This window comes from Nuphar pumila, chromosome 2, assembly GCF_984573655.1.
Source record: "Nuphar pumila chromosome 2, dmNupPumi1.hap1.1, whole genome shotgun sequence".
Classification (NCBI taxonomy): domain Eukaryota; kingdom Viridiplantae; phylum Streptophyta; class Magnoliopsida; order Nymphaeales; family Nymphaeaceae; genus Nuphar; species Nuphar pumila.
Window position 1 is genome coordinate 125,489,325 of NC_143250.1, and position 14,218 is coordinate 125,503,542.

General features: G+C 35.5%; 1 protein-coding gene across 1 annotated transcript in view; it reads left to right on the forward strand.

Moving 5' to 3' along the window:
- The first annotated feature begins 4,269 nt into the window (after positions 1–4,269).
- Positions 4,270–14,218, forward strand: part of LOC149847024 (uncharacterized) — a 52,126-nt gene continuing 42,177 nt past the window's right edge. The window contains exons 1-2 of the mRNA XM_089998266.1: positions 4,270–4,349; positions 6,202–6,362. Coding sequence (XP_089854392.1) covers positions 6,305–6,362 — 58 coding nt within the window. The 5' untranslated portion in view covers positions 4,270–4,349; positions 6,202–6,304. The remainder of the gene's footprint in view (positions 4,350–6,201; positions 6,363–14,218) is intronic.

Sequence of the window (14,218 nt, forward strand, 5' to 3'; positions counted from 1 at the left end):
ACCATGATCTGAAACCATGGTAAAAAGAGTAGATCTATATGATCACTCTAAAATATATGAAAGAGGGGTTATGAATCCTCTCCCATAGATTCATTTTTTTTTGCTTTATTCTTCTTTCCAAAAAATAAATTTCTGAACAAGCTAAACCATAATTTTTATTTACTGTATGAGTGTTTCTTTAGAGACAATTTTCAATGGATATTGATTCTCTTAAGATGGTCCATGTGATGGACTGTTAGATTCCTGAAAAACATGTGATAATATATTCCATGTGTAGCATCACGTCTTTAGGTTGTGTATATATATTTTTAAATAAGTTAAATAACAACCTCTGAATCTGTATATAAACTGCTCTGTGAATATCACATGTATTTTATGGCTAAGAAAGCTGAGTAATTTTCTTCTGCATATTTATGCCCCGGTTGCAAGAATGAAAAATGTGTGTGTATGGTGCAATATGGAAAAATCTGTCATATGGGTACTCTATTTTGGCTCTCCTCCTGTAACCCCTTACAAACAAGTCATATTAGAAACTTAATAAAAATGGTTGTATCCTCATACCCATGTGACAAGCAAAATTTGAGGTCCAAAGGATGGGGGCTGTATTTCTCTGTCAAAGTGTAGGGTCCAATTCAAAAGTATAAACTCAGATTATGACTTGGCATCTGCCTATACATGTTTGCAATGCCTTGTGATTCTTGGATTTCTCGACATCCTGTGATTGCAAATCACAAGCACACCACTTTCTCAAGTTTATTAAAGTATAAAAAAAAGTGCCAGGTGTTCTCGCTCAAAACATGTGCTTCTTGGTCACAAGAATCACCTTGTGACCAACAATCACAACTTCTACTTTATCGGTTGTGATTGTTCATCCCCTCCTGTTACCAAGGCAAACATGTTATGGCATGAACTGTTTGTTTTATACCATGTGTTTTCAAAAATTAAAAGGATCCATTATCTCGTAGATGTGTAATAATAGATTTTACACTTTGCTCCTATTGTTAAGTGTCTTCATTTTGCTGTGTTCTAACTTGATCAATTTTCTACAGTTAATCAGGCTCCATTCCAACACTTACCTTGAAAACATGGCTTAGTACGTTCTATTGTGCTCTTCATGATGCTACCTCTCAAAACTTATCTTGGTTTTCTGGGGCTGGGCATATGGCCCTATTGAAAAAAAAAATCGCTTGGGCCAACGGTCTCGACAACACACCAACCGAGCTCGGCCCGGCTGGCTAGACCTGGCCAGCAGGGTGACAGGCTTGGCTTGCCAGGCCTACCAAGTCTGCTGGGCCCAGCCGAGTAGGCTGGGCTGGGCAGGGGGCTATAAAATAATGTTCTTGTTTAAACTTTTTTATTTTTCTCTGACCAGACAGAGATAACACCATACGGGTGCTGACAGACCGCCTTACCAGGCCTGTTGACCCTTTTTGGGCCCAGTCGAGTAGGCTCGGTTGGGCAGGCGGGTGCCTTCCAAAGCAATATATATATATATATATATATATATATATATATATATATATATATATATATAATACAAGAGGGGTTTAAAAGAGTTTTTTTTTACTCAGTGTTGGCTTAAACCTAGAATTCTAAAGTTATAGTATGTTAACTTTCCGTCTGCTTTAAGTGTAGGTATTTTAATTTTGATTACATACTAAGGATGTAACTTGGTTTCATATGTTTGGACTGAATATGATGTGTTGTAGCAATATATTATTGCAAGCAGTTCCAAGAGCAAGTGCACATATAATAAAAGTGTGTTGAGTTATGTGATCTAGTTTCCAGATTTTGTTGGGGTTTACCTTTATGCATGCTCACATTTGAACTCTTCGCATGCCTACTTGGCTCACCCTGCTTGCTTTTTTTTTAATGCAAATTGGCTGTCACATGTATACACAACTTCAAAGGTGGAATGTTACAATATGTGTTTATGTGGGAGTGTGTCTCATGGTTACTTAATAAATGAAAGCATATACATGACATAGTGGGGCCTGAACCTCTAGCCGACGGGGTCAGCAAGGCGATAGGCCTACTTCAAAAAAAAAATGTATATTTAACTCCTTGTGTTTATTGAATCTGGAATTTGAAAGTAATAAGCATAATGATTTCCAGATTTACTATGTGGATGTATTATATACTAAAAGTGGAAGATTTCACATGCTTGAACTTATGTGACATGCCTAAACACAATGCTATTGTGAAAGTTGTTCCAGTGCATGTGCATACATGAAATCGATGTGTGTTTAGCATGCACAATCCTGCATAAAGGTTCATATATACTTATGAAGCATGGATGAATGCATGTCTGTTAAGTGATTACATGAAAGTACTTGCACATGGATGGTGAATACATGCATATGATTGTGGTAACTCATGCACATTATTAAATTGGTATGAATGAATGTGCATTTGGAATCATGTTGGTATCATTGCATAAATTGCATATTGTTATGATTTTTGCATATGGTGCATCGATGATCAAAATGAATCATCGCGGACTTGGAGAGCCTCGAGCTTTGGTTTGCTCATTCTTTATTTATTATAAATGCATCACAAAAATCATATTTATTTTGATTTTACTATATTGTACTATTCTATGTGTTTCTACGGGCAAGAGTCTCGTGATGATTCTCGTAGAGGTAGATGCGAGCTTTTGCCTTTGCTTTTGTATGCTGAATTGCAAAATTCAATAATTGGCTTTTAATAAAAAGCTAATGAATAAGAACAGTATAATATACGTTCTAGGATCTCTCATCGGAAGAATGAGAATCTTAGAGATTCAGTTTTGGGGGTTCACGATAATACAAAAACTCCGTGTGCTTTACTTTGACCTCTGAACCCGATATTAAGGTTTTTTCTCGTAGCCACGGTTTTAAAGATAGTACGTCACTTTACCTGGAGGTAGTGTGTTTGATACAACTGTTGTTATGGTATACAAAGAAAGTGACATTATTGGATGTGGAGGTCCGTAGTGTCTCGATATTAGATGTGGAGGTCTAATGTTTCGAAGGTGATTCAGTCGAGGGCTAAGTTCGAAACCCAGTAATAAAATACAACTTGTGTGCTAAGCTACCCTGGGAACCTAACTTGACCTCGAGAAATTGTACCCGTTTGGTGTATCCGCGAGCAACGATAATTAAAAAGAGAAACTTAAATTATATGCATTTAATAGGGTATGCATATGAAAAAAAAAACTTTAATGAAAGATAATAAAGTGTTCATGCATTGCACATAAGTCATGCATATTCCTGCTATGCATTAGAATATGCATATTTTACATGTTCTCTTAATTGTTACATGTTGGTAAATGCATGATCTTTAATTTCTAATGCATGTTAAATGTCTTGCTTTCTTAAATAGTAATTCTTGTTAGTGATTAATGTTCCTTCATACTTAATAAATGTTCACTGTTGCATGAATGTTTAATTGAATTATGTAAATGTTATAATTATATTCCTCTAAACTATTACATGAAATCGTATTTGTGTTCTTTAGCTCACTTGTTTCATTAGAAGTACCTATGCTCAGGATTTCGGTTATGACACCCTACTTATGATTTTTTGCAGTTGTAGGTGATCAGTAAAGCGACTGACTTATGAGGGATTCACTGGTGTCACGCACTTGCTAGATAGATTACAAATGAACAACGTGACTCTTCTTTTATTTCATTTTCGTTTAGATTTTATTTATGCAATTATCTTGAGACTTATCACTTATTATTTCAATAAAGGTTTAGTTTGATATGAATGATAATTGTAAGCGCTATTGTGGTTGATTGTTTTATCCAATTGAGAGTAGAACTGTAAAGGCCTCGGGTTTCTGAGAAGATTTCTGCAATAGTTTAAAAAAAAAAATCCGCATTTTTCAAGAAGTATGAGTTGGGGTCGTTACAATACCTAGGTTCATGTATTAATCGAACTTCTGGATCGAGGTCTTAATCGGGTCTTCTTATTTGTCACCATACCTGGACCTTATAGAGTTTGGTCAGAGTCAAGTCCAAGTAAACTTGACCCATTGACCCACCTACCAACAGCCAAAGTCTGATCCTTTTGATAATTGGATCCGAACTTGGTATTTTATTTTGCATCCGAATCTGAGGCATGGTTCGAGTAAGATCTGAATCGGACTATAATCCGGATTTCAAAAGTAGTCAGATCCGGATTCAGTTTTAGCTGATCCCATCCAACTCCGAACCCGATTAGTTCGGACTCGATATTGCCTAGATCCGACCCGTTTATATGCCTAGCTAGTACTCCATCTTCTCGCGGTCTTGCGGTCTCGCCTCTCGCCCTCTCCTCTGCTCTGCTGCGTGCGCCCGGCGACAGCATCGTGTCTATTGCCGGAAGGTACCTCTCTCTCTTTCTTGTGTCAGTAATGGAGGAAGGTCGCCTCTTCAGGCTCTGTTTGGGAGCGCTGAATCGGAGCTGCGTTGTGGAAACGGCATCACCTCCACCCTTTTGGAATGAATGACAACGGCAAATCGTGGAAATAGGGAGGGAGTCGGAAATCCCAAATCCCTCCCCATCTCCTAGTTTCGCCTCACTCCTTCAAAAGGTGGTTATGGTCATGCATGTATTGAAGCAGAAAATTGGAGGATTGGTCGTGTGACAGGGCCCAACTTGATCGTGTCTTCTTTTCATCTGTTTGGCCGGTGTTATTATCGATTGTCTGGTTTCTGTGATGGATAGGGGAATCGATCATGTCCTTTTTCATCTATTTAGGTGTACAGGAATGATTTTTGGGGAACTGATCGAGCTTATGGTGATGCAATGGTGGAAAGTGAGGCAAAAGTTGTTGGAGAGTGAGGGAAGGGGAACTTTGAAGTCGCCTTCTTCTGTTATTTTCTTTTTTTTTTTCTCCTGCATTTGTTCGAAAAAATGGTTCTTTAGGGAACACAAATTTTGTTGAAAATTCTTTTTACTGGAGTCAACGTTTTATCTCTTTTTCCTTTTTAGTTTCCAAAAAGTTATGCAACTCTTGAAATTTATATACATACTTTCTGAGACATCATTTTTCTATTTTTCATTTTTTTTTTCAATTTTTTTTAGTATGATATTCATGCTGTGCACAACCTTTTTTTAGGGATGGACAAGATGAATTTGGATTTTTTGGTGTTTTATTAACAGAAAAAACACAAAAAATTTAAATTTGTGGTTTTTTGCGGTTGAATGACATGGATGGTCATAAAAATGGTTGAATGATCGAGAGAAAACACGGTTGAAACCTGCCTCCTCCTTTCTTTCTTTTTTCTTCGTAATCAAGTTTACATCCATAAAGCTGATATAATGAATGCAGGCATACTGGTTCTGATTAAGCTTCATCTTTTTTTTTTCATCTTAAAAGGCATATTTGAATGCAGTTCTCTCTAAAAAAAAAGAACGTGGAGTGAAAAGTTGATTTTTTGGTTTAGAAGAAAGTATCCGGGGCAGCTTAGGGTTCATGCAGGGGATTATATGTTGTAAGAAGGGAGGATGGAATCCACATGTTATGCAGAAGTGGCGGTTTTGCTTCTTGTTATTTGGTAGAAGCCATCAATGTATATATGGTTTTTTGATTTTCTGATTAAAATGGTGATGCTAAAAGAATATTTTTGGGATTTTTATGCATCTCATTGTGAGTAACAGACTCTTTTGTTCAGTAAAAGTATTTTTCTTTTGTTTGAGCATGCGAACTGTGAAGGTGTGATGTGTGTGGTTGGTTGACTAGGCTGTTTTTTTCGTTTTGAATGTTCTGTTATGACATGACCCATCCTTAGCATATAAGCAGGTGTCTATGTAAACAAACTCGGATTTGAATTTGGATAATGGTTGTCCATCATCGGATTTGAAATCAGATTTGGATTTGGATGATGATTGTCCATGCTTGGATTCAGGTATGACCAAATCCATATCTTCATGCCAATTTTGGTTTGAATTCAGGTATGATTATAGCTGTCGGAATTGGATTTGGTTTAAGTTTTTTCATATTCGTAGTTGAATTCAACTCCAACTCCGATTAGGCCACATCCAATTAGTCAGATTTGGTATTGGCCACATCTGATCCGAATCCAATCCGTTTACATCCCTATTCAAGCTGGTTGCCAACCCCCAAACTTCTCTCTATCTCTCTCTCAGTATGCTTCATCAGAGAAGAGATTGTCTCCCTTTAGCCTATTACAAAAGCCTTGATGATGTCTGGAATTGGTTATGTGTTGGACAGAGTAAGGGTCTGCATTACCCCTTCAGATCAAACCACTGTTGAGCTGGGATACCATTCGTGGAAGGGAAGGTACGGAAGAGGAATAAAAAACAAAGGGGAACAAATGAATCAAGAAAACCCGAAGCTCCGCATCGCAATTATTCACCCCGACCTTGGCATAGGTCTCTCTCTCTCTCTCTTTTCATCTCTTTTTTTACTATAATTGTTTCACCCATTTATTGGTGATACCTTTTGTGTTGTGAAGTTGTCTATTTCTGGTTTTGAGTTTGAATATCTGTATTGTTTATACAAACATGCAGCCAACCACACAAAAAGAAAGGGATAAAAGAGTGGGAAAGTCCTACCCTAGTTATTTAAGAAATGTAAAGGTGGGAAAAATGCTCTATGTTTGATCTTTTTGTAATGAAGGCACTAAGAGATTACAAAGAGTGCCACTAAGGGAAACAAAATAGTACAAACACAAATAGGGTCACTTATGGACCAAGAATAATCCTCACAATGAGGAACAACTCACAAGAGAACACAACGTTAAAAAATAACTTATAATTAATCTCATAAAATACTTAGAAAAGCATTGGGTTACAATGGGGATAAACCCCTTTAAATAGACAAGCATGGGACAGCCCAAGTAAACATTGGGCTACTCCCAACGGCTAGAATTCTAGCCATTGAGACTAGTCCTAGTCCAATCAGCTACCAAACAAAAAGTAAAAGTCAAAAGATACAAAAAAGCAAAATTACAATGCAACCCCTAGTGGGTTGACCCCTATTACAATAAGGAAATGATTGAAATGCCCTTGATGGGTATTTCAGTTTACATAAAAAATATTTCAATATATATATATATATATATATATATATATATATATATATATATATATATATATACATCACAATGCAACAACCGAGAGTTTGCCAAGGAGAAAGTGAAATCTGGGCAACGGAAGCGCTTTGGTGAAGAAATCCGCCAGTTGATACTCAGATGGAACATATGTCAACGTGATGGTATTTTTTTAAAAATTCTTCACGAACGTAATGACAATCCATTTCAATGTGCTTGGTTCTTTCATGGAATGTATGATTGCCTGCTATGTATACTGCGTTATTGGTGTCAAAACACAATCTTAAGAGTTTTGCTATGTGAACTCTCATATCTTCTAATAATTGTATCAACCATACCAATTCAGAAGTAGTTGTCGCCATTGCGCGGTACTCTGCTTTTGTGAAAGAAATGGACACCTTTTGTTATTTCTTGCATCTTCATGAAATTAGAGAATCACCTACAAAAACACAAAAACCAGTGGTTGAACAACTATCATTCATATCTCCACAATCAGAGTCAGAATAAGCAATAACTTCTAATGGAGAAGAAGATGAAAGAAATAAACAATAATTTATAGTGTTTTTAATGTATCTAATAATCCTCATTATAACACTCATATATATTGTAGTAGAGGGCATGCCGAAATTGGCTAACAGAGTAAATTTCCTATGTCACATGGGTGTGGGTACGGGTGCGGAGCAATTTCAAAAATTCTGGACACAGGGACACTGCTATATATATGTATATATATTTAAAATATATATATATATATATATATATATATATATATATATATATATATATATATAACAATAATAAGACTCGGTCAAAGTTGTGCCCATTAGGGGACACGGCTATATATATATATAACAATAATAAGCCGAGTCTTATTATTGTTATGTATATATATATATATATATATATATATATAAAAGATCGATTTTTTTTTAGTTTTTATACATCTTTTGCCCTAAAAAATGGACAAAAATAGACTCGGTCAAAGTTAACCGAGTCCAAAATGTGGACATACTCGGCTCTGGTGCGTTGACCGAGTTCAACACTTGGTTGACCGAGTCCGATACTTGGTTGACCGTATCCGCCCCGTATCCGAAGCCGCACCTGTGTCGGGGCGTGTCAACGCGGGTGCGTCGACCTTATAGCCGAGTTCGTGTGATTTAGGCAATATCAAGATGAGTAATAGAGAGATAAGATATGGCTCCAATCATTTGTCTATATGGGGTTGGGGTCTTCAGATGTTCTCCATCATCTTTCTTCATCTTAGCGTTGATGATCTTTAGATTATCAAGTCTTTTTTTATCAAAAAGCCTTGATTGCTCTATTATCTCAACATCGTACTTAGTCTGAGTAAAAAATAACCACGAGGTGAATATGCAACTTTAATACCAAGAAAGTAACGTAAAAAATAAAGATTTATTATATCAAAGTTGGATTTGAGAACATTTTTGATATGACTAACTCCCTACTTATCAACTCTTGTGATAATCATGTTATCCACACAGAGCAACAAGATAATTATCCTTGCATCAAAAGACTTAACTAACAATGTAGTGTCCGTATAACAAGATTTAAAATTTAGTTGAATTATCACAGTACTAAATAAATCATACCATGGTTTTAAAACTCGGTGACTCATCACTCAGCTCGACCTTGAGTGACTCGGCTAGGTCAACTCGGTGACTCAGTCGGGTCATGTTAAGTTTATATTTTATATAAAATATATAAATATATATACTGTATATATTTTTATAGTATGTTATTAATATATTATATATAATATGCATTATATAATAATTTTTATAATATTTTAATGTATAATATTATTAATGCATATATAACTATATTTTTATATATAATATACATAATATTTATATTATTTTTTATAGAATATATGTAATTATATATAAAATATAACATATATGTATATATAAGTAGGACTTGATTGAGTCACGGGAAAACTCGATCGAGTCATGCTAAAACCCTGCTGACTCGGCCGAGTAAGCCCATGACTCGGCTGAGTTTTGTACATAGATGAATTATACTGAATTTTGACCTAGTACTTGGACGATTCGGGCTAAGTCATCGGGCTGACCCAACGATTTTTCAAACTATGGATCATACCAACCTTGGAGAGCTTGTTTTATATTATATAAAGCCTTCCTCAAGAAAAGAACCTTTCCATGTACCAATTCTAAACCTGGAGGTGGTTCCATATAAACTTCCTCATTAAGGTTGCCATTTAAAAAAACATTTTTTTACATCCATTTGAAAAATAGGCAATTTTTTAATTAAGGCTATAGTGATGAAGGTTCTCACAATAGTAATACGAGCAACGAGGGCAAATGTCTCTTCATAGTCTATATTGTACTCTTGATTATATCCTTTAGCTACAAGTATAACTTTATATCTCTCTAATGTTACATCACTTTCTGTTTTAATTTTGTAGACCCACCGACATCCTATAGTCTATGTCACATAGGTGTGGGTGCGGATACGGGTACAAATGCGGTGATGCGGTATAAAAAAAACTTGCGTGCGGGGGTGTGAGGAGGGTATATGATGCAACCAACTACTCGTGGTCGTTTCGCGAACACACCTAAACTTTGAAGTCGAATGTGGAAGCGATTTTGATTTTTAAATTAGGTGAGGTTTGGAACACAAAATTCATATTCGGTGTAGAGGACCAAATCTGATTGCATACACGCAGTTGATCCTCTTATATTTATATATATGTATATATATTATAGATATTGACTAATGTGCCCTGCCACAAAGAACACTCCAATATTCGAAATCCCCGACTTCCACCAACTACAACAGCATAAACAAGAGAAGCACTTCAATAATGATTCACGACAACTAGATGCACAAGTGAAATAAATATTTCAGCCGACCAAATAAGCACAACAGTGGAGATGGCAAATCAGGAGAGAGTTTACCAAAGTGAATATTGGATCAGATCCACTCGGCAGTGTCCAAATCAGACCCACGGATCTGGTTCAGATGAATAGGGTGTCTGGTAACCCTCGGAACATCAATGAGGGGTTTCAGCTGGGTCGCGTACATACCCAACAGCATGGGTTGCTGGACCTGTGTGCACAACACACTCAAAGGATCAAACCAAACTCAGTCCTATGGGTGAGCTGCGACCAGACAATGCGGGTTACCAAGATAAAATGCAGTCGGTGTTTTCTCAAATGAAATCGATTCTTAGAAGAAGAAACAAATCAGCTTATCGCCTACCTCAAGCAAACGTTAATCAAGACCAATACTTTTTGCGATTGCTGAACAAATCAGGAAATAAAACCAGTTTTCAGAACAACAAGAATATGATTTCAGCAGGAAATCAAATGCAATGCAAGGCGATTGGATTTTCCCCCTTTTGAACGCAGTCACATTAATCTTAGAAATTGCGACATCCACGATTTAAAACATAAAATATGCAGCAATGATGATATTCAAACAACCAAGGTAACAGTCATGTAACCAATTTCAAAACAGAAATTAACTACTCAGTTTGGAAGATGCAAACGATAGGAATTAAGGGATGCAGTGATATGTCCTGCCTTCGATCCACAACAGTCAATGTTCCACTCGGATTCTTGACCACAACACAACTAATTTCACAGGACAATCAACTGAGTTAACAAGGGATGTTGAGCAACCTGGTTCACGCCCCAAACACAATGACACACCAGCTGTGAGCTCGCTGACAGCAGTTCCTCACAAGGTCGTCCACCAACTTGCCCAACAAGCTCTCACTCAAAGGGAAATGTGACTGAATGGGTCATGCCCCAATTGTTCCACACGTTCAAGCTTACAAATTTCTCCAACGTTCGAAACACACATTCTCCTCTCCAAGAGAACAGTCCAGCCAAGTTCCACGTTTTTCAGAAAAAGGGGCAAAAGCCCTTTCACGATTTTGGGTATTCCTTTTAAAGGGAAGTAATGAATGCACATAGGCTCTTGGAAGGTCACTTTCCAAGAGGCCAATGAGAGACCCAAATTCGAATTTGGCCTTCTCATAGGACCTCTTAACTGCCCAAACACATGCCATGTGTAATGTGGGTCTTCAAACCAAAAGGATCTAGATCTGGACTAAAAAAATAATCTCTGCCTATTTACCCTAATACACCCTCTAGTGCCACAAAACAAATCTTACATGGCACTAGAACTATCCGGATTTGTAAGATACAAATCCTACCAAAAATAAAATAAGATTGCAAATGTTTTTATGTGTGGTTCCAAAAATCACAAAAGTAGAACCAACTATCAAAATAGATTTTCTGAGATGTATAGAACAAAAATCTCAAAAAATAAATATATGTGCAATGAAGAAATTACCTTTGAGATCCATTTGGACCCAAATGGGTCACATTTGGCTTGGATCTTTTTTAGTATGGTTTCTTGTATCAGGCTATCAAAGGCGGATCATCCTCCAGCTCCTCACTTTTGTTGGGATGATCTGGATATATATATACATATATATATAATTTTTAATAGTTTTAAGTTAACACTACGTGTATGTGTACATTATGTATTTATATATATAATATAGATAAAACAGGACTTGGTTAGGGTTAACTGAATCTACTTTTGGACATAGATGGACCTTAGTGTGGTTGACTTCACCTGACACAAAGGAAGTCGTGTCCAAGTGTTGTACCTGCATGGGTGCGGGTGCGATGCAGGTGTAGTGCCCTATTAGAAGAGTCCGTATTAGATAGCCTATAGTTTTCTTTCCTTTGGGTGAAGTTTGAATTTTTTTAGTTTTTGCCTTTTCTAAACTTCTAATTCATTCTTGATGATTTTTAGCCTTTTTATTGGAGGAAGGTTCTATATAGGAGTGAATATCCATAAGACATGCTTTATAGTTGGGTTCAAATGATTCATAGGATATAAACCTACTAGGTGCTTTAGATATTCTAGTAAATCTTCTAACACTAGGTTGATCTATGTCTTGACTTTGAGAATACCTTTCTAATGCACATGGAGGATGGTCTTGAGTTCGATGTGAATAAACTTGTATTTCATTGTGAGATTCAACTATATCAATAGTATTATTATTTCTCATGTGCATCATGAGTGTCATCATTGTCACTCTCATGCGCATCGTGAATATCATTATTATCATTCACATCATCAACAATGTCACTATCATGCACTTTAACTAAATCAAACAAAAAAGAGTACTCACAAGGTTTCTTAGACTCAATTTTTCCAAAAACATTTTCTTGTCCAAGAAAGGTTACATTTCTTGAAACATAAGGTTTATCTTTTTTAGTATCATAACACTTATATCTTTTTTGGTTTTCAGCATAGCCTAATAAAACACAAGGGATAGCCTTTGAGAAAAGCTTATCATTTTTGTTAGAAAAAAAAACAAAACAAAACATTTATAGCCAAAGACTCAATCTTTTATAATCAGGAGGTATTTTAAATATTTTTTCAATAGAAAAAATATTTATAAGAATAGTTGAGGGCATTCTATTAATTAAATAGACTTTCGTAAGAGTGGCTTCGGCCCAAAACCTTTTTGTAATATTTTTTGATATGAGAAGAGTCCTAGTGGTTTCAATGATGTGACGATGTTTTATTTCGACCAACCCATTTTGTTGTGGGGTATAAGGACAAGTTCTTTGGTGAATTAATCATTTGTCGATCAAGGTAAATTTTGAAATCATTTTATTGGAATTCTCCTCCGGAATCAGATCTAAGGATTTTAATGGAGGCTTTGAATTGATATTTAACATAACTATGAAAATTTGAATACAATCAAATACTTCGGATTTGAGTATAAGAAAATTAATCCATGTGTGTTTACTATAATCATCAACAAATATAACATAATAGGATACTCCTCCTTTAGACATAATCGGTGCTGACCCTTATAAATCCGACTAAATGTATTAACTCAAATGGTTCTTTAGAAACAAAATGACTTGGTGCAAAAGGTAAAAACTTCATTTTTCCAAGAATACAATCTATGTAGTTAAAAGCCCTCGCTAGGCACCGACTAGTCCGCTTCTAGGCGTAAGTAAAACGCATAGGCTTTGCAATTCCTAGGTGGGTACCTTAAAAGGTACCAATTTTGCCCGGCGACTAAGCTGCCCCTGCCTAGACACAAGGGCAATTTAGTCATTTATTATTATTATATATTTTGTTATTGTTTTGTATATATATAATTATATATATGCATGTGTTTGTGTGATTTCTTCTGTGAAATGATGAAAATGTGCTTATATTTATATTTATGTGTGTTACTTTGCTTTTGGGATTTTTTCTATGAAACATTAAAAGCATGCACAATTAATTTTAATTGATTATGTTTTATATATATGTGTGTGTTACTTTATTTCTGATGAGCATGTTTAGTATTATGGATAATGTAATATGTTTTATATATATGCATGTGTTTGTGTGATTTCTTCTGTGAAATGATGAAAACGTGCTTATATATATTTATGTGTGTTACTTTGCTTTTGGGATTTTTTCTATGAAACATTAAAAGCATGCACAATTAATTTTAATTGATTATATTTTATATATATATGTGTGTTACTTTGTTTCCGATGAGCATGTTTAGTATTATGGATAATGTAATATGTTATTTATATGTGTATGTGTATTGTGCTTCTGTGAAAGGTTGAAAGCATATTTTGTTGATTATACTGAATATGTTATGAATAATTGAATATATATGTGTGTGTGTGCGTACAATTATATATATGTATACATTAATACATTTTGTGAAGGCATGTGTAATTTTGTACTTGTGTGATAAAAACATCTTATTAGTAAAATAATTAAACATATTTTTATGTATATTTTGTATACTTTTTTATATTCTAATTGGAATACCGACTAGTCCCGCCTAATCTTTCTAGGGGTCTACCAACTAGGCACCACCTAATGCTTTTGACTACATAGAATACAATCTTTACAAACCAAGTCTTTTTCATTACAATTTTCAATGAAAGAGAACAAATACAATTTTGACATGCTTGGATGTCCTAATCTCCTATGCCAATTTTTGATATCCTTCTTTTCAACAAAATTACAAAAAACTTGTTTTGATAGTTCTAAATTGTTTATATAGTGGAGGTCCCCTCTTTTATGGCCTCGCCCAATCAGCTTCTCGTACCAGGGATCCAGCACCAAGCAACCATTAGATAA